Genomic DNA, 22,659 nt, shown 5'->3' on the forward strand with positions numbered 1-22,659 from the left:
AAAAAAAAAAAAAAAGATCGCCACAGTGATCAAGATTAAATGGAAGTGCAGAAGGAGCAGCCAGAGCCTCCCGGGATGGGTGACTAGGGTATCCCGGGAGGCTCTGGCTGCTCCTTCTACGCATGCCCTAGTCTCGGACATGCGCAGAAGTCGTATATATTTCCTCCTAGGGGAAAGACATGCCCATCTCACGCATGGGCAGTGATCTCAGCTCTCTTTTCTTTCCCTTCACAGCGGCTACGTCAGCCGATCCCATACCTGCGCAGTGCGAGATCGAGTGACAAAGAAAGAAGAGTGAAAAAAAGACAATGGTAGAGGAGAATGAAGATGGCCACACTCGGCAAAGAGGAATTTCAGGAAGATGCGGGACCAGATCGAGGAAAAAACCAGCACCATGAAGGGACCCACGGGAATAGAGGTGTCATTTTTTGTTTTTAGTTTAGTTAAAGGAAGTAATTTTCAACCAAACAATTACATTTAAATGACAGAACTAAATTATAAAAAGAAGAGATCTGTGCTACAGCCATCTGTACTGTGCTGTACCTGTGCTGTGTGAAATCCTACAAACACCAGTTGATCCTGCCACTGAACTCCAACTAATGGTAGTTTCCTGTAATGGTTTGGCAATGAAGCTGTACGGCTCAGGAATTCAGAGCAGAGATGTCACTTATGTGGGGCTGTGATTGCTAATAGTAGGATAAGGACAACTTCAATGCAAGTAACATGTGAAGGTCAGAGAAGATACCTCTAAATGTTATAATAGAAGAAATAATAGTATTGTAGTTCCTTTTTCATCACAGTTTATCTTTAATATAACATGTTGGCTGCCTTTCTGCATGCCTCTGTCAACCTGGATATAAAATATACATCAATTTTTTTGCATTCAGTATTGAATGCTCAGCAGGCCGGTATTTAAATAATAATGGGATCCTGTAAACAGCTTCAAGGAATCCGATTGCTCATTTTCATGTAGGAATCATTAAAGTTTCATGGGATACAGCGGCCCAGCTGCATACACGGCTCTTTATCTGAACTTCTGCCAATGTCCAAAATCCATCTATCTAATCCATCTTGTACTGATTAACGGTGACAAAACATCACACCGCGTTACATAAACATCAGAAGGGTAACAGCAGATTTCTGTACTATTGATATTTCTCATTGAAAAGGTAAATAATAACAAAATGAAATTGTGTGCAATCATCTCAACTCCATGGCTCTGCTCTGTAAGTACAACTTATCTACAACCCCACAAACTTTATTTTAAGGGTTATCTGACCTTGCTTTAGAAAGTCCAAAATTTAGAAAAGCAAGCGACAGGAAAAACTTTAGGTGTGAAACGTAACAGACTCGTGTTCATTAGCTCTTTACATATTCTTACCAAGCTGTAAAGGAGCTTTACATCAAGACCTAACCTTTCGAGTTGTTGGTACTGAAAAGCAATTCATTCCCAAAAATCCCTGGAGATGACACTACAGTTAACTTTCCATTCTATTTTTAACAACTTAGAGATAGCAGGTGCACATTTACATTAACAGATACCATTACTTGCCTGTTTACACCATTTATACTGTTGTGGTATTGTGAACTATTCACCCCTGAAATTATATGCCCTCTGAAATGTGAATCTACAGAGTTTAATGAGGGTCTTAAATTACTTTTACTGCTTGCTCAGTGGGTGACCACTTCAGTGTACATAGTCTGGTTTCCTGGTTTCCTTTAAAGCAGACCGATCATCACATTTTTTAATTTATATAAAAAGGGTAGATAACACAATATGCCCCAAAAAAAAAAAAAAAAAATTACCCTTTTCTTTTTTTACATTCATCACAAATTCCAGTAGGCTTTGGTTTGCTTGAGATTTGGCAAGCACAGAAGGGGCTTTCCTCTATATAACCAAAAAAAAATGCAGGTGCAGTGGGATGTGTCGGGACAAGGAAGTTAGACGGGACAGCTCACGACTGACAAGGATCGCTGAGAGATCAACGCCTTTCCACTGGTAAAAGGTGTTTTTTTTTGTCAGCTTTAACCAGTCAAAGATGTTTCAATCACAAGAATAAAAAAAAAAAAAATCTTTACAGTATTTTCTGTAGATTCTATTAGCAGGGAGCAGCACCCAGCTGTTTTTGGGTGGCTACTATATAGTTGGGTAAAATACAGGGGCAATGGAAGGTTGGGGTTTACTACAAAGATGGTGGAAAAATGTGACATACTAAGGGGGAACGGGCATTAGAAAGTTGGAATAAAGTATAGGGGCCAGTAAAATGCTGACATAATTATAGTTGTTACTGGATTCCTTTAGTAACAACAACCTGGAACACAAAATTAGTCCTTTGTTGTCTTGTTCACTTTTACCCACCCACTCAGCTTAAAACAAAAAAAAAAAAAAATGACAAGGGCGAACACTGCTTTAGTATACTTTCTCCTCCACCACGCCTGCATTATCCAGTGAAATTTATAGGGTCTAATTATTATTGTAAATAATAAACAGGACTTATATAGCGCCAACATATTACGCAGCACTGTACATTATATAGGGGTTGCAAATGACAGACAGATATAGACAGTGATACATGAGGAGAGGACCCTGCCCCGAAGAGCTTACAATCTAGTAGGTGGGGGAATTTACACACAATAGGTCTAATGTGGTTCTATATCTCAGCATTATGGAAAGTTGGGTCTTGCATGAAAGGCCTGCAAGCAGTGTTTTGTAGGCTTCACTTATAAACAGCACAATAAAATGTGTGTTTTTATCCTGGAAACAGGATCTCTACATACTTTTCCATAGAAACACACATATGGAAAAACATATAGTAGTCAGTTAAGAACGCAGCACAATACTTGAACGTACACCCCTCCTCTGTACTAGAGGTTAACAAAAAGTTAACACTAAACATATAACACTATTTATGCTTGGTCGTGCAAACAATGACTTCTGTTTAGGACAACCAGACAAGATGTTGATGAATCACACTAAGTTTCCAATGAGAGATTCAGAAAAGAAAGAATGGCTATGCTACAAATCCTGAGATCGCAATGTCTTCAGTTGTCTTGGTATCGGAGCCAAGAGGTGTGTACACAAAAGTTGCTCATCTGGTCCTGCAGGTGGTAAGCTGCCATCCTATTAACATTACATTCACTTTATTATGTAAAAATGTGAATCCCTTGATCCTACAGCACAAAATTATTTGTTTAAACAGGATTTGCAACAGCCATTTGCTCTTCTAACACCAGTAAGAAATGTAGTCTGATTTTAGGTTATGCTTGTTTTTTTGTATGTTGTATGTGTTGTATTTTTTCTACTAGCTGAGGCTTTTATTGTAAACACACTAATGTTTTACCCTATGCAGGAAAAGCAATAAGTTTGCATTAAAATTGAACCTTTTTACTAAAGTAAACCTTGGAGTAATTTGCTCCTTGAAAATATATATGACGCTCCCTTCTCCGGCTAAGCCTCAGATTTCTGCTGGTTTAAAAGATTCCACAGAATCCAAACCTTCTGGGAGAGTCCATTCCCCGCTGTGCTCCATGGTTTGATCTGCCAACTCCGACTCGGGATAGGAAGAAGATCTAAAGGATCTTTAGGAACAGGTAACTGCACTACTGAAGATCGGTTGTAAAAGCAGCAGAAAGAATATTTTATGGCTTCTTTACAGGAGGGAAATGAATGTTCTGGTGACAGGGTCACTTTAGTTAGGTTTATATTGTCATCTTGGTTGGTAAGATACTATCTCTCCATAGCCATGTCTCCTGTGACTTCTCCTTCATAGTTTTGTCTCTGAAGAGATTACATTATACGTAACATTCTGGCTCTTGTATTGTACCTGGAAAATGTATCTTTGCATGCATCTTGACACTCCTGATAAATGCAAAGTTCTGTCATTTTAAAGAGGAACTAAAGTTTCACCCATACAAACGCTCTATTAAACGAGGTCATTATTGCAGGAAGGGACAAGGCAATGTCTCTTCAGCAATAACGTCTACCTGCCTGACTGCTCCGAGTATGTTTTAAAAACAAAAGCATGCACAACTCATACCCGGCAATCCCAACTTCCCCTGTGAATGCTGGGGATGAATGAACACCCACAAAGAGTAATCCCGGGCCATTTCAAGATGTCAAACATAGTCTTCTGACTGAGAACGGGACAAGACAGGCGAGTATCGCGAGAATAGCTCAGCTTTAAATAAATTTACACACCAGTATTCCCCCTAGAATTTTTTTAAAGCCAAATGCTGGACCCTGTAAAAACATCCGGGTGGTTACTGAAAAGTGCCAGGTAGTGCACCCGGTTAAAGGGGTCTGGGGAGAACTATGAACTTTACTTACAAGTCAACATAATAGAAGCCAATATATTCTTGTACCGGGACTGTAACGAGGTTTGATTCCTGTATAGCTTCCCCGCTAGCTATAAAAGATGATTATTTAAAGCAAAATTAAATTCTGTCTCTTCAAAGTAAACAAAATTTTCAATAGTATGTACATATGATGTCCATTCAAATATTTTAGATCCCAGTTTTGCACAATTTATATTTTTATTCTCTCCTTACACATCAAATCTGATTTGGGACTTGTGACGTCGCTCTAGTCATAGTCAGGGTAGGTAAAAATCTGCTATATCTGATGCCTATTACAATTAAATTGCAACACAATTTCACGGAAAACTTTCACAGATCAGAGTGACAATAAAATGTTCTTCACAGCAGGAATAAAGTGCAATGAGTAGCCATGCTGAGCCATTATGTAATCTGACATTCATACATAATTTTAATCAGGATTATACACCACAAAAATGGTTTTATTTCAGTAATATGTTTTGGTTAATTCTTTTGCATAAAAAAAACATTTAACTACTGGTTGGCTCCAACACCATGCCCATGTGATTTTGCGCTAGGCTCAAGAATGTGAAACCAATTTGATTACTGAAGATGTGTTTATATAGTACGATCATATTGCATATCTCTAAAGGTCCACTGTGAATTCCCCAAAAATTCTGAGAGTCTCTGGAGATTTCCTAGAGGAGAATTCCCCTCAATTTACCTGCAGACTAACTACACATCATGCATGCCGAGCAGATCAAGTGCTAAGTGACCTATTCTCTTTGTGTATGCTTCTCTACTCAGGGCTGTACACGATACATCTCTCTCTTATATATAGCAAACTGTTTAGCATGGGGGAACCCTTGAAATAACTAAGGTCTTCAGGGAACCCCTTCTATAATTACTATATCCACAGTTAACAGTATATTGGGTGTGGTAGTCAGTAAGATTTTCTCCTACATTGTTGGCCATTGGGAAGAATGGCCAGCCAGATCAGCAAAAAGATCATTGGTGTCACCTAAAACTGACCTGAGAGGCACAAACTGCTCGTTTCTCAATGAACCCCTAGCAACCTCTGGAAGAAGCCTGGTTGAAGAACACCAATTTAGGGTATTGAGGGATTGGTAGGGGTCAGTTTGTCAGAGACGTCCAATGACTCTCCAAAGTAAAATTATCGGCCTCCGGTGCTCAACCCAGAAATTTTTTTAAGCCGGGTGGGAAGAAATTGTAGGTGGGTGGCAGCTCCTGTATTGTGACCAAACTCTTTAGTAATCATCCAAAAACAGCCAGGTGGGTGCTGAAAAGTGCCGGGTGGTACGCCCAGCTAAAAGGGCCTAGGGAGAACCCTGGGCCTCAATAAGAAAATGCAAACTCTGCAAAAAAAAAAGGCATTGAAAACTTGCTCTTCAAAAAGGAAATAGTTCCAACCTATAGCTGTACTGACATAAGCAGTGATAAAATGGCTTGTTGGGTGCCTTCAAATCAAATCGAAAAATACCCAATTTAGATAGTTAAAATAAGTCAGTAACAACAAAATAAAGGTTTTTTTCTACCCACTTCACAGCCTTTATGAAAATCCTGTGCTCTCACAGGCTCCACATACCTGAAGTATCTGGTATATTTTTCTGGCTAACAAAGATGGGTCAATGGCTCTTTTATATGGGAAGAAGTCATAGTAAGCCTTGCTTGTCGTGCGTGTTACGAGGTTATGAGTACGGAAGTCAGTAATAGGTCACCGGAGAAGCGAAGAGAGCGGCTAGGACAGTATTTTTTTTATCAGGTCAGAAATGTAGGTGGGACTAGAGACATTGAAGGATTTTGAAGGCAAAGCACAGGAGCTTGAATTTAATTCAAGGAGAAAAGGAAGGCGACAGGGAGAGGAACCTGAAGAGGAGCAGTGGGACAGATAGGACAGCAATGTCCCAGCTGTGGTCCTTTACATGAGCAGTGGAGCAGGTCTGTTTTCAGTATAAAAGAACCAACTTCTACAATTCCTAATGGGACCCATATCCAAACTATATCCAATGCATGTGCAGTGTTGTGTCACTCGTTTGTTAAAACAGAAGAACAGGAGATACAGCGAACCGTAGTAAGCATATATTACATACAGTAATGGCAAATGTTTTCCATTTGCATTTCCTAAGCACAAATGGTGGGAAACATTAACATTTTGGCTTTGAATACTTCTCCCCACACAGATCTGACAAACAAAAGCCCTTGTTTTGTACAGGTGGGAATTTAAATTGGAACAGATATATTTGTTAAAAAAAATATTTTTCAGTATTTACATGAAGGTTTTCACTTCGCATTGGGTTTCATGAAAATTTTTAAAACGCCCAATAAAACCGTTTCCGACAAATATTTCTGTGAAAAATGTGAGCCGGTTTGAAAGGCGTGTTATGTTAATCACAAAAATGTCATTGTGTGAAATGGACTCTTTGTTCCTGCAAGAAAATCTGTTCAATAGCGAGGCTGTTCCTACAATAATGAGGCCGTCTACACACAGACGCTAAAAGCTCTACCCAGATACATGGCACCCCCTACGCAGCAGAAAGATCACAGACCACTTGGCATGGGTGACCTAATAAAGGTTAAATTTAAGAAACCAACCCAATCTAAGAGCCAAAAAAAAAAAAAAAAACTTTCCTGGGGTATCTTCAGCTCTGCCTGCTGGATAATTGGAATAACCTGCTGTCCCACCTTCTCCTTAATCTGAAAAGCTTTTCATAAACATTAAGGGATGGTCATATAAGCATACTCAAAAAAAAAAAAAAAAAAATAGGAAACAGACTGCAACATGCAGAAATAAAAAGATGGTTGCCAACGACCACAAACCAAAAAAGTGAAGTGGATTACAAAAACAACAGAGATTGCTCATTTCAGCTGCGGCAATTCCCTTCCCACAATAGGAAGAGTATGATATAATAAAAAAAAATTCTATCTAAAGCCGGAAGCCAAGAAAAACAAGGGGAAGATATAAAACAAATGAGCACAATTCACAATGTTTTATAGCTCACCTCTTTCCCGACTTCCTGCTCTCTTCACCTCCGTACCTTATTTTTATCCCTCATTGCTCCTTCTGTTTATAGTTTAATTTCCGCTTTCCTTCCCTTAGCTTCAAGTCTCTAAACAGTTTAGCCCACCATGCCCCTACTCTCCACCCAACCAGAGGCATCCAAAATTAATTAGTGCAACCATATCATCGTCTGTAATCATACCACCTCCGCATATTCTCCTGCCTCTTGCAGCAATCAATGTGGAGACATCTCCCCATTATATAAGTTCTCCTCATTGGTGATAACTTTAGGGGAGTCGCTGGGTCCCCCACTCACCTCTCTTCAAGAGAGAAAAGTCTTAAGCTGCGTACACACGTGCTATTTTTGTCGTTGGAAAGGATCTTTCACGATCCTTTCGAACGACAAAGGACTACACGATGCATGAAGGGTGCTGTACATACAGCACCGTTCTGCTCTATGGAGAGGGGAGGGGAAGAGCGACGGAGCGGCACGCTCTCCCCCTTCCCTTGCATTGGGATCGGTCGTCGTTCATCGTCCGTGGATCCGCCAGGACGGTCGTTCGGACGATGGACGACGCCGACTGTACACACGCCAGATTTTCGCCTGATATCTGGCAGATGCCGATTATCGGGCGAGAAGAATCTGACGTGTGTACGCAGCTTTAGTCAGATGTTTTTTTTTTTTTTTTTTAATGCAGTTCTATTAGTTTTATGAATTAGCTTTTTGTATGTCTGGACCAAACCTTAACAGTTGTACCCAGCACATGTTCACCAGAGACTTTATTCACCTAAAATACCCCAATACGTCCTGACAGACTAACAAATGTGCTTCCCATTATGTCAACCAATGTTGTAACATGCATGTAGTTTGCACTCTGAAGACTCTGGGCAGAGGGTGACGATGTGCCAGACAGGCCACAATAATATTCTCAGGGCACAAAACAAGGACAAAGTACAGCTATTGGCTAATAAGGTAGTAAAAGGCATTAGGTGTTCTTTTACCGTGCACAGATCTGGCTTTTCAGGCAGATGTGCCACTAAATCTGAAGATAAAACAATTTTTTTTTTTTTTTTTTGCAGGACTGGGAAAGGTAAAAGGTTTTCTTTATAGCTGGATCCATAACACTGTTGCAAAACCTAAAAATTTTACTAAAGTTTTGACTAAAGTTACTCAAGAAATGTGTATTCCTCCCAAGGGGACAATACTAAAGCTAATTTGTCTTACCTGCCTGCCAATCAAGATGCCCAAAGATTGTCTCTAGAAATATGAGAAGAAAGATGGCGGCACTCTGCAATGGAACAATAGGTGCGTCACATGCTTTTACAGATTCATATAATGTTCTTGTTCATTCCTTATATAATGATTGCCAATGTAGGAAGGCAATCAGCTATTCACGGCCTCCATCAGCCATCACCATACAAATCTATAATCCAACACACCAAACATTATTCCTGTAAACTACAACACAAAATACAGACAACCATCACAGCCAAAAATAAATGTACAGAGAAGACAGCAAGATGGCATTTGAGACGTTATACCCCATTAGTCTATCTAAAGTTAAACATGTGCATATGTTGTGCTGAATCAGCAGACTTTTTGGAAAATTATAATGTACAAAGAATATCCCCTAATAAGCAAGGTAACCATTACTGTAAGAAGTTATTTCTGGTCATTGTTATGCACCCATAACCAGTTTCTTCAAATAGTTTTTTTTACCAAGCAAAACAGCCAGTAAGGTTTTACCGGAAACAGGTCTATGTCTGAACTGTAAATACGAAAACACAAGATTTACACAACACAGTAAACGCAGACTGAAGGGTTTGACCCGCTTTAAGGAATACCTAAACAAGAACCCATGACTGACTGGTAACATTCTGTAAGGATTCATTTTTATGTAATTTGGCGATAAACCACTAGGAAAATCCTATTGAATCACCCGAGTAATAATGTCACCCCCAATGGCTGTAGAGGCCTCCACATGGGAAACTTGGGTTTAATTTCCCAATAGGGAGAACCTTCATAATTATTGTCCCTTTAAGTTCCCCTCTTTACTAGTGTAAGCCGTATATCTGTAGACCACACAGCCTCGGTGCAAACAAGTCCTGGGCACACTTCCCATGTGTACCACAGCCTAGAATCACTCGTATGCAGTGGTGGAGGCAGCCAACAGCGTGTCCCCATGCAGAAGTGACTTAGGGCCCCTGTTGGCTGGGGACAGTGCAGGGCCCTCATGCAGTGGCACATTTGCACTTCCCTATGTCCGCCCCCCGCTCTTCTTCATTCATATTCATGGCATTGCTCGCGGTCTGATGAGTACAGCTCCAGTCACAGGATTGCAGCACACATATACAGTAGGGATTTTTTTTTAACACAAAAACAATGCAGCATTGTTATACGGTCAGTGACCCATTGCATTTTTGTAATGTGCACACTAAACTCTTGTATTTTTAATTGATGTTAAGTTCATAAAAATGATTGATCTTTGCGATTAGCAAGTATTTCATCCATGTGTTCAAAGTTTGATTGATATTACCATTACTTTAACTAGGTCTTATTGAAATCAAGCGTCCAAAAAGTGTCAAATATAATGGTTAAGTAGTTGGCAAAAAAAGCTGCCTGATTATTTTAAAGCAGACCTTTTATCACACTTTTAACATCATGTACCAAGGTGGGATATCCGTTTTACAGAATGATAACAAATGTGTAACGTTTTTGTCAATGCTTTTTACGGTCTTAACCTCCATAGTGGTAAAGACTAAAGAGGAAGGGGGTTGCTCATTTATTAATTTCATTACATTTGGAGAAAAACGGGTTTAAGATTAAAATACATGATAAAGAAAAAATGAACCCAGAAAAAAAAAGGAGAAATATGGGGACATTGGATGGAATAGTGAGCCCCTGAAAGGAGCAGGAAGTCACGACACACGGGACTCAATGGGTGTGAATTGTACATGGATGTAAAAATCAAGAATCAATCATCAATATAGCATAGAACTGTCATAGTACTCCTAAAGGAGCCGAGAATTCTTGCTATAGATGAAGCTTTTATTAACACGTGAGAACTAACAAATATGGTTATTCTAAAATGTATTTATCCTGTGTGAGTTTATACCCGCATAAAGACTAACAATCAAAAATAACCCAGGAAGGGGATTTCAACCTTACAAACAAACCAATAAAATGTAGACATTTAGAGCAGTATAGAAACAGTTATTCTTTTTTTCTAGGAACCTCTTTAAATAAATGAGGAGATTTTGTCAAGTGTCAAACAAATATCACTGTTAAAAGTTTGACTATAAAAGAGATTTATATTATTCTTGCATCTGACAGAACAATGGTTTGTGGATCAAAAGCTTGATGTATGTTAAGAAGAGTCTGAGGTCACATCCTTTCCACAACAAAAACATAAAATATAGGTGGCAAAAGCCTTCTATATTACTTTTTTTATATAAAATCATAAAGTCCACATGTGTATAGCTTTTCTTTTCTTTTAAAGATTTATCAACTTGTTTTAAAGGAAAAATTAGATCCGATGGGTGTTCATTTTACCTTTGCAGGAAAATGCAGCAAATTATCAGACAATCAGACATTACATGAAAGCAAAAAACAAGTGACACATTATACAACAAACTAGAGAATTGTTTTGGGTATAATTGCTGAAACCATTAGTTTTTAGAACTCCTGTGAAAATCAGAAGAATTTTTTCTGTCTTTTTATTAGGTGGTAAAACGATCTTACAAAAATGTAGCTCCTGTAAAAAGAAATCAAGATAAAAGCTTAGCAAAACTACTAAAGCATTATTGTTATCAATCTGATCAAACACTCGGATGGTCATAAAACGGTGAATCTTCTAATCCTCATTTCTATCGGTATCTCTCTGTGTCTCAATGTAAATGAAGTCACATGTTTACAATGGACTAGATAAAAGACAGTGGCAGCTATAACATGCGAAATATATGATTAGCTAGTTTACAGGAGGACAGTGCTAGAAATATGCTACAAACTATGAAAGAATTGTAAAGCCCAAGTAAACATAAAGGGGAAGTTATTATAGCACTTGTGTTGATTAGAGAAAAATATAAGTAATACCTTTGCACGTGAGATTTACGATTACAAAACTCCCATTGTGAAACGAAGCACCAACCTGCACAACCATGACCCGTCCTGCCCTTTAGTTCCCTGCTACCAGATTGAGGTTTTGCAATTGCTCACCAATTCTTCTGGCAAATGTAATCCGGCTTTTTTTTCCCCAACATTGGACACATTTGATTAACCTTTTCCGCTGGATGAATTAGGAATGAGAGGAAATATTCTGTAGTCCAATGTACTAACACAAGATGTTCTGTACGGCACTTCGATTCAATACACCAGTGATTTTCAACCACTGTTCCGTGGCACACTAGTGTGCCGTGAGAGATCTTCAGGTGTACCGTGGGAAATTATCCAATTATCATTGTTGAGTGCCTGTGCTGTAGTGACTGGCAGAGTAATGTAATACTCTTCCATGTCAGTGGGTGGCAGTAGGTAGCTCAAGCGCCTTGTTTATTTTTAGAGGCGAGAATTAGCTACAAAGTGTAATTTTGTAACACTTTTGATTTGTGGTGTGCCACAGGATTTTTTTAATGTAAAAAATGTGCCGTGGCTCAAAAATGGTTGAAAAACACTGCTATACACCAATGGCTTTTAGGACTGGCCTAGATATATTTTAGATTTAGTTGGGTTTTAAGGCAGAGTACACATTACCAAATTAAAATGGCACTAAAGTTCCCCTTTATTTCTGATGAAAGGGGCAGGGTATGTCCTTTCTGCAATAATCTACCTGCCTGATCACTCCGGGAACCTGTTAAAAAAAAAAAGCTGTGCACATGCTCATGCACAGCTTTGGTTGCCAGGAGACTTGGCAATCTTGGCTTCCCATGCGCAAGCCTGGAATAAATGAAAGCCTGCGCATGAGTTAAGTCACTCTAGCCAGGCCAATCATCGGATTGCAGAACCCTGCGATGGGACAGGCGAGTATTGCAGGTTTAGTCCCGCTTTAAGCACTTCTCACGCAGCACAAAGAACTGGTAGAAGAGTCATGCGAGTGTCCAAAAGAGTCAGATACCACGTGCAGCTTTTTATGATCACCCACAGGAATATTCTAGGAAAAGCCGACAAAAGCTCTCATCTAAACTAAACTTTCTCAGTAAGTTATTTCCTGTATCTCAAGATGACCGGACACACAGGGATACCACTTCCAGCTATTCACCATCCTCCTTTGGAAAAGGGGTTGTAATGGGTATCGATACACATGGTGAAGTGTTCTGAAGAAACCTGTAAGGATCTAGTCTTATTATTTGCATGCAGCAAACAACATGTGCACAGACCCGCATTGCAATAAAGGGGACCTATCACCACAAGTCTTACATTATATAAAAGGATAGATAACCCTTCTAGTGAAAAATATAAAATGAAAAAGTGTTTTTGGTAAATGCTTTTTTCCCCTTTTTGTTAAGCCACTTTTATGTTTACCGCAGAACGGAGTCTCCCGTGATACGTCATGAATTCCAGGAGGCTTCGGGCTGCTCCTTCTGCGCATGCTCAAGATTGCACATAAGCAGAAGAAGCTTTTTTATTCATTAAAAAAAAAAAAAGTGCAGATCTCACGCATGTGCAGTGAATTTGGGATTTTTTCCCTTAACAAATACAGCAGGGTATGTTGCCTGATTTTGTGCCTGCGCAGTGCGAGATCGGGTGACATAGCCAGAAGGAAAAAGATGGATAAAGCAAGACACCAGGATAACGCGGGACCGTATGAAGACAGCTCCAGAGGGATCTACAGAAGAAATTTAAGTGACTTTTTTTATTTTTACCTTAGTTCCCCTTTAAAGGTAGCCCTCAACATGCAAACAAATAGTATGCAGTACAGCTCATTAACACACTGTGGGAGACCCAATAACCCCGAGCCAGGAGAGTGGGAGTGCAAGGATAACCCAAAAGGTTGTATGCAATCTCAGGAAATGTTTGTAATACAACGAGAAAATGTTCAGACCAGGTTTATGTATCAGAACATACCAGTTACCAAACGTAACACTAACAATGCATCCTGTCAACTGATCAAAGTTGAGGCATAAAACAAAAAAAATTATATAAAGAAAAAAATAAAGCCAAGTGTCAGGGTGCTGCCTAATAAGTAACATTTCTAATTGGTTCCTACAAAAAGGAAATATTTGCCACATAACATAAAATAAAGAAAAAGGCTGAGGCTACCAAGCATGCACCAGTTCTAAGATACATAACCAAGGACAGCGGACTTTACACCAGGAGTTTCTCTGACCTTGGTCTGACTCGGTTTGAGTCGTGCCTTACAAAAATAGGATATGCTTTCCAGAGAACACCGACATACATCCTGAGATTACATAAACAGAACTTCCAGGATCACTAATTTCCACGCATGCTACTTCAGGAGGGGTTAAAAGATCCTATGACAGGAGGTCACATTCTATAAAAAGTGCTGCAATTCTAACCTGCAAGCACTAGGAGAGATCATTTCTCCTGCACATGGATGTATGGCAGTTGTGTATTCTGAGAAATAGGATGCAGCATCGGTTTATATTTAGGAGCGCTAAGTGGCTTTAATTTAGATCAAGGGAACACAGCTGAATGCATATCAATGTACACGTTGTCACTCAATACCAAGCACTGTATTGAATATCAACTACTTTGTTTATTCTAAACTGAGCCCTAAGCTCACCCAGAAATATATTGGGAGGTATAGAGCAATGCAGGAGTTATCAATGATAGTAGCGGGAGCTCACAGCACCCATAGCTTAAAAAAGTAAGCTACTCCAACAATCAGTAGGTGATAGAACACCCAACAAATCCTGCAGGCTTGGTGGATTTTTTTGCACTTAATACAATAAAAAAGAGAGATTGTGCTCTCACAATTGAAGAACCTGGGCTTGGTTAATTTGGGGAAAAAAAAGTAGTCGATGTGATTTCATAGTTAAAAGGTGGTGAAAAATTTTGTATCAAAGATCTGGCTTAACTTTTTTTTTTATTATTTTGAAATGAAAGGACATTCATCACGCTCGGATGGAAAAAAAAATTCTAGTACAGTAAAAGTTCTTAAAGTGGAACTAAACTCCATACCGTCACGGGCAGCCACCTTGTTCTCTTCTGCTATGTTAGTTAGTTGAGCCGGGATGACGTTATCTCCTGTGAAGGTGTTCAATTATTCCCGGAAGCCGCAGGGGAAGCCAGGATAGCACCCCTAGCAAGGATCTATATGAAAGCAATGCTTAGCATGTACAAGCTCAGTAATTTTCACAGTTTAAGGGATCAATCAGGCAGGTTGGGTGGCTTTACTGCAGAATGGGCATTGTCTGACCTTTTCTGCCTGATCAGAACTTTGGTTTCACTTTAAAACTGAACACCTGAAATAAGTGAAAAGTACCCTGGCACAGAAAGGTTATAGGTTTGCATAGGTCTAGGGCAGGGGTCTGCAACCTGCGGCTCTTCAGCCTCCTTGTTGTGGCTCTCTTCGGTTGCCGCGGGGAGATCTCTGATGGGGGATCCCCTTCCTCCCAAGACACTGCGGAGGAGGGGGATTCCCTATCCGGTGTTCTAATGAAAAAAATCTACCAGTGAAATAAATCTACCACGGGGCATGTACAAATGGGTGTCTGTCACCACAAGAAGGAACAATTGGTTTGGTTGGATTTTTTTTGTTCTTAGATTTAGGGAATTTAGAAGGTCCATGTGAGCTCCAGCATGGAGACACGCCATTTTTGTGGATGACCCCGCTTTCTATGCCCCTAGAAGATAGAGGCGTATCACTATGTTATCTACAGACACCTCGTAATAAAAACATTTTCCAGCTTTCTGTATCATAAAATATTTTTAGGAAAGGAGTTTGGACAAACACGGAAGCCAACTGATTTCTGAAGGTATAGGTCTTAGGATGGTCATCCACCTCCTTGGAGCAATACGTTGTATATCATTGTGGTACATGAAGTGTCTTTAATTCAACAAACTGGTTTGTGGTCGGTGGTTTGCCTACACAGATATAAGATATACAAAGATATAAATCCATGGATGAGGATCCATGAACATTCACAACTTTTCCATGAACATAAGGCAGGAGACTGTACGCCCTAAGTCAAGAGATCCCCTCATGTCCAACCCCCCAAGCAAGGAGGCCCTAAGCTGGAACGTCCCCATACTAACCCTGTTGATATATTGGAGGAACCACGCACATGACCACATGCTATCCCCCGGAAGTGGTCACATGTAGAAACCAGGACTGTGTAACCTGAACATCCACCAAGGGGCCACAGATACCAGCCATGCTTGGCCACAGCAGTCATGTGTTCGTTATGCTGGATATTTAACCTAATAAAACCCCTAGGCCCCTATGTACAGGGGCCATATGTACAGTTGCATATCAATGTGTTGGCCCACATGTCCTTGTCCTTATAGAATTTACATACTGACGACAGAAGCCCAGTGTCTGATGGGACCGATGTTTATGGGAGTCATTAATAACTAATGGACGTATGAGAAGCCAGGGAATCATCCCAGAGGGCGCTATACAATATTATGCCCATCATACAAGAGAGGCAACAAAAAACAATCCGAGGGGTCTGGGGCTTCGAGCAATATATATTGATCCCTGAGGCCACCCATACAAATATACCAAAGGCCCTGTGGCCATATAAAGGGAATCCAAGTGGCCCCTGTGTCAAAGAGGGCATATAAAAAGATGTCAGGAGGCACATGCACCTAAAGGGCCACATATAATATTCACAGGGGGCCCCTGTGCCTCATGAGTAACACAGAAAATGGTACCAGAAGGCCCTTACACCCAGACCGAGGGGCCACATACAGCCGCCCCTGGGGGCTCCCAGCGACCGAGGGGCCACATTTAATACAGGGTATAGCACACAATGAACCTACACAGGAAACTGGAATGTGGTCCCTATAATAGTATGATATATAAAAACCCCTATAAAATATAAAAATTACTGGGGGCCCTATACAGTAATACTAAATGTCCTCATTCCTGAGGGGCCATACAGAGAAATGACAGGGGCCCTATGGAATGAATGAGAATATAACATCTATTAATACCACGTGGTATGCCATAAATGAGGGGCCACAGAACTCTCACAATGAGACACAGTATGTTGGCCCTCAGGGGCCCTACATTTAATGGTCTATATATATATATATATATATATATATGTATATATATATATTGTATAAAAGGAGGTCATCCCATTCTGAGGGGCCATATCCCTGCCCTACACGAAGGAGGTCATACCCTGAATGAACACCACCCCGACCTCGCTGACAGTAAGGAGCCCGGAGCTCCGCCCTTCCCCGGGTATCACACCCACCTTATAGCAGTCAAACCCGTTGAGCTGCTCGGGCGTGACGTATTCCCAGCGGATTGCCATGGCGGGAAGCAGCGCGTACACCGGCGGTGTCCTCTCGCACTGACTGGGTAGCACGAGCCGCTGCCGACACGTGACGTCACCTCCGAGCAGACGCGGCTCGTAGTAAGAGGAGGTGGGCGGGGTCCATCAGCCGATGCCACAGCTGGTCGTGACGTCCAATAATCTCCGCCCACTTCCAACATCTCGGCACGCCCACTGTCAGGCAATGGTCATGTGACGTGTCATTACTCCTAGCGGTGTGAGGCGAGGCAGAGAGGATGATGGGAGTTCTCATTTCACTGAGGGGAGCAAAAAGTCCCAGCATGCACTGAGCACATGTACAGCATGTGATCACTTTATAGCTGGGAACCTGGGGCCTAATTCCATAGAACCCCCTATTGGTTGATTATTAGAAACTATACCTAAGGCTTCGCCCTGTCTGCAGCTCCTCGAGCCCTTCACCGACTTCATTTTACTTATATTATACATTACATTAGGTCCAGAGGCATTTTGAGAACACAAAACCCTGGAAAAATGTTGCATTAGTCACCTGCACCTGATAGAAGAGGAAATCTTACTCTGTGGGTGCCAAATGCTTTTGCAAAGCCAGATATTACCTTGTAAAAGCAGCCGTGACTTCATCATTGTGCTGTAGATAATAGCGGAGCTGTGCGAGGAGCTTAGTAACCCCACCCTCTACAGGCTGCCTGTAAGAAACTACAAAGGGGGCGGAGACAAGACCAGCCACTCTGTATGAGGTGTGAGGGCAGCAGTGACAGGTCTTTATCACAGGATGGGCCACCATAGAGGAAAGTATCACTTCATAGGTCTGGAAGAAATACACAAAGCCCATCAAGATTCATCGAATGATTACAATGGCCAGTATGCCAACATGGCCCTGCGTGGCATATGATTGGCCTGAATTCAATGGGAGCGATCTTCGCATTTTACAAATGCTACTGCTGGCTCTTCCTGTTATAAAAAGCATGGGGAGCGCCCCCTATTGGCTTGTTTTTGTAAACAGCAGGGAGTTCTCCCATTGACTGTTGCAATTGTAAATAGAAATGAATATTCCCATTGGCTAAAATTGTAAACAGTGAGGATTGGCTATTGCCATTTTAGACAGCAGGGAGTGTTCCAATTGGCCGTTATTATTGTAAACTGAAAGGAGTGTTCTTATTGGCTCTTGTTATTGTAAAATGCAGGAAGTACTCCTATTGACTGTTGCAATTGTAAATAGGATTGAATGTTCCCATTGGCTATTATTGTAGTCAGTGAGGAGTGTACTCATTGGCTATTGCCATTTTAGACAGCAGGGAGTGTTCCCATTGGCTGTTATTATTGTAAACTAAAATGAGTGTTACTATTGGCTTGTGTTATTGTAAACAACAGGGAGTTCCCCCATTGGCTATTGTTATTATAATGGAGTGTTACTATTGGTCATTGTTATTTTAGACAGCAGGGAGTGTACCTATGGGCTCTTTTTTTTTGTTAGCAGGAAGTGATCCTATTGGCTGTTAATATTGAAAACAGGAGCGATTGCTCCTATTGGCTTGTATTGTAAACATAAGGGAGTTCTCCTATTGGCTGTTATCATAAACAAGAGGGAGTGCTTCCATTGGCTTTAGTTATTGTAAACAGGAGGGAATGTTCCCATTGGCTATTATCATTCTAGTCCCTCATTGACTGGTTTTGTAAACATCAGGGAGTTTAGCTTTAATCTGCAGAGTGCAGCAACACTGTATCAGGCCGGAGGATTGGTGAACAGTGCTAATGTCGGGGTGTTTGATCATTTACCCGCACATGCACCCACCGACCAATAATTGACCACCGTTAGGGGAGGTCCCTATGGCTACCAGCTAGATGTGTCATCGGCAAAGCTGTGATTCACCACCATTAGACACGTCTGGCTTCTTTATGTAGAAATCTATCCAGAGAGCGTCAATAAAGCCACGTTATCATGCTAGCCCAGGCCGTTCCCTTGTGACGCGTGTCCTTTTATCAGATCAATACCATGATTACACATATGATGGCGTTATCTGCATGCAGAGTGTCTGTTATCTGACCTTCTTATAACACCTGAGATATCGGCAATGCAGGAGTGACACCTCATCTGCCGTGTGTGATCTCCTGTGTGACACCGCACTCCCTCTACTTATACACGCCTCAGGCCGGGAGCAGGGACGGTGGGGTCCCTAAATGCACAGCATTCCAACACACCTGTCATTCTGTCAGTTGGGGCCCTGGAGATGGCAGGGACTTTTGGGCCCGTGTGCCTGACCCTAAAATTGTCCCTGGCTTGCTTATCTGTGTATATTTAAACAACAGATCAGCAGATTGACCTGATAAAGACAGCGCCACCCAATGATCAGCATGGAGGGTGCTCAGCATTTTCATTCCTTTATTTTCAAACCCCTCCTCATTCTGATTCCAATCGGTCCAGCGTCGTCACATCTTTCTGGCGGGGATGGGACAGCAGATGCGATCATCTTCCGTCTTCTCTCTTGTTCTTCTTATGTTACTGCGCAGGCGCAAGTTGGAGTGACAGTCCTTCATAAAAATGTAAAATCTCACTGCGCATGCTTGAGCTGAACCATCCTATAGTCCAACTTCGTCCATGCACAGGAAAGGTGCTGTGAGCGCCTCCATCTTCCTCCACCTTCTTTCTCCTTCTGGCTACTTCACCCGATCTCACACTGCATAGAGGCAAGATCGGGTCTTTAGCAAACTAAAGGTCAACCCATCAAAGTTTACATAAGCAGGGTGTATTACAGCGCACAAGTGGCTATTTATTATAAGCGGTTTGGTAGACGGTGTGCTGACTGCCGGAGAGAAACTAATCTTTACTGGAGATGAACAGATGTGCCCTTGTCTCTGTTTCCAATAATCTTTCTTTAAATTTGGTTGAAGCCAATGTTTGAGTTGAACCCCATTGAAATCTATGAGTGGGGGCCAATCAAATTTAATGGTTGGTAAAGTACACAGCAGGGAGAATTCTTATTGACCAGTGGATGTTAGTTATCACAAACCACCTGACAGCCCTTGACCAATGAACATGATACTGCCTGTGTACATTAACAACCATGCCATTCACTTTGATAATATTAAAGAAGTTGGCCAGAAAAATTTTGGGGTTGGTGCTAATTGTTAACCCTGCCAACCTAATAAAGTTCAAGGGAGCATCTCTCAGAAGTACAATCATTTTGGACAAGTATATGTGTGCTCTATTGGTGTATTTAGCCTGCAATTAACCTTAGCATGCTATTTCCATATTTGCCCTTTGATAAAATGGGCCTGATTTATTAAAGGTCTCCAAAGCTGGAAAGGATACACTTTTCATCAGTGAAGCTGGGTGATCCAGCAAACCTAGAATGGATCTGGTCCATGATTCAAAACATTTGCTAGCAAATAGCAATATTACTTTGAAGAAATCCATTTCAGGTTTGCTGCATCACCCAGCTTCACTTATGAAAGTGTATTCTCTCTAGCCTTGTAGAGCTTTATTAAACCAGGCCCAAGGAGTAGATACACTGGCCAATAGGGATGCTTTATAGATCCTCTGATCCTCTATTCATCCATCTTTATTGGACAGGCCAGGATTGCCGGGTTTTAAATGGCAACCAAACCTGATGCTAAATAGGCACGCCTCAGCTTTGACACCAGAAACCCCATGCAGTAAGGCAGGTAAGACACATTATCGCACAATGGACATTGTCTGCCCCCTTTCTGCAATAATGACTGGCCTGATAATAGAAACATAAAAATAGTAATAATATGGATATGGAATAAGGAGTTATGGCATGTTTGCTCTTGTTCTCACTTTTTAACTGTTCCATGTGCTCTACTGCGGTGCACTCACGCCATCTAGTGATTTCAGTACTCCTATACCCTGGGACATTATTAGTCAAACATGTAGATGGTTGCTTGAAGTTCTGTATAAGGAACCCTGGCTTCAGCAAGATACATGAAAAAAAAACTCTTCCTAATGCTGGCCATACGCTGTTCAATTCTTCTAAAAGATTTGATAAAAACTCTTATGCAACCCTTTGAGAAAAGAAGGCATTACCAGTCAATATTCAAAGTAATATTTGCACATTGATGAGGTAGTTCTGTCCTTCCCCTGAATTATGCCATTACCCCAACTCAAACCACCAATATGTAATTCAGTGGGAACAGGTGGGGGCAGCACTTATCAGGTAAGGAATGGGTCTGGTCCACAGATGCATGGTGGTATTCATGTACAACGCTGCGTAATAGGTTGGCGCTATATAAATACTCCTTAATAATAATAATAACAATAACAAGGTAACTAATCAATTTATAGGAAATATAGAGGACCATAGTTGTGCACCAGTATAAGTCAGCATAGGAGTATTTTCAAGAGGCTGGTAATGTACACTTTTCACACACACTGTAGCAGAAATGTCTGCAAATAGACGTATTGTCTAATAACCTACCATAGCCTTTCTACACACTATATAAAGACAAAATAGTATGCACTTTATATGATGTATACTATCAAACCTATATGAACTTTCTTGACATGCTGTATCAAAACCAAAAATATAGAGCTGACTACCACATATGTAGCTAAAACAGTTTTTCCTGTGTGTCTCTGTAGGAACTGGTGGGGCCAAATGTGAACCACAATCACGTCTTCAGAATCATAAGATCATAAGGTAGAAGATCATACCAGCACACCCATGTTGAACCTGTGCTGAACCTAAAATTTTTAATATAGCTGCTCAGCTTATATGCACATACTCAACTTAGAACAAATATTATTATTATCATGTATTTATAAAGCACCAACACAGTAGTCATGTCACTAATTGTCCCTTTTAGGAGCTCATGCCCCCACAAAAGTAATAGTCAGTAATAATCTCTACCAATGCCAAAGTCTCATGCCCTACCATAGTCATACTCCAATGTCCCTATCATTGTCATAGTTTAATGCACAACCATAGTCACAGTCTAATGTCCTACTATTGTCATAGTCTAATGTCTCCAACATATTATTAATCCAATGTCCTACCACAGTCACACTCTAATATCCCTACTATAGTCACAGTCTAATGTCCTACCATACCCATAGTCTAATACCCTACCATAGTCATAGTCTAAAGTCCAACTACCAAGATAGTTAAATGTCCTACCATACTCCTAATCTAATGTCCCCATCAAAGTCAGAGTCTAATGTTCCTACCATAGTCACACTCTAATTTCCTACCATAGCCCTATCCCAGGGGTCAGCAACCTTTACTATCAAAAGATCCATTTTGCCTCCTCTTCCACTAAAGAAGAATAGTCTGGAGCCGCAAAACATAACACAGTTTATAAACTTTTAATCCCCCTCCTCCGCATTGTCTTGGGAGGAAGGGGATCCCCCATCAGAGATCTCCCTGCGGCAGCCGAAGGGAGCCACAACAAGGAGGCTGAAGAGCCGCATGCGGCTCCGGAGCCGCAGGTTGCAGACCCCTGACCTATCCTACCATAGTCACGGTCTAATGTCATACCATAGACATAGTTTAATGTCCTACCAAACTTATAGCTAAATGTCTTACCATAGTGTTAGTCTAATGTCCCCACCATTGTCAGAGTCTAATGTTCCTACCATAGTCACACTTTAATGTCCTACCATAGCCCTGTTCTTTGTTTAATGATTTTTTTATTTTTAATCAACAGAGGAATTTACAAACAATCAGTTTCAGTATAACTAACAAAACAAAATAACTATCAGACATAAAACCAACGAGTAATTAGTGCAGAGCTACTGTCATAAACAAAACATTGCTTGGCAGATATCGAATGAAATCAAGCAGCCGAATAGAATACAGAAACACAAATACATTTTGGTTTAAACATGGCTTTGCAGAAAATATGCTACAAAACAACTGACTGGT

General features: G+C 40.9%; 1 protein-coding gene across 2 annotated transcripts in view; it reads right to left on the reverse strand.

The window, feature by feature from the left end:
* The window catches only part of SELENOI (selenoprotein I), a 40,334-nt gene extending 23,459 nt beyond the window's left edge, over window positions 1-16,875 (reverse strand). Inside the window, exon 1 of one of the 2 annotated variants that reach the window (XM_072407265.1) lies at window positions 16,718-16,875. In XM_072407265.1, the coding sequence (XP_072263366.1) occupies window positions 16,718-16,777 (60 nt within the window). In that variant the 5' untranslated portion in view covers window positions 16,778-16,875. Of the gene's footprint in view, window positions 1-11,426; window positions 11,507-16,717 lie in introns of those variants that run through there. The other variant, XM_072407266.1, reaches the window with a different exon arrangement.
* Window positions 16,876-22,659: the final 5,784 nt, after the last annotated feature.

This window comes from Pyxicephalus adspersus, chromosome 4, assembly GCF_032062135.1.
Source record: "Pyxicephalus adspersus chromosome 4, UCB_Pads_2.0, whole genome shotgun sequence".
Lineage (NCBI taxonomy): Eukaryota > Metazoa > Chordata > Amphibia > Anura > Pyxicephalidae > Pyxicephalus > Pyxicephalus adspersus.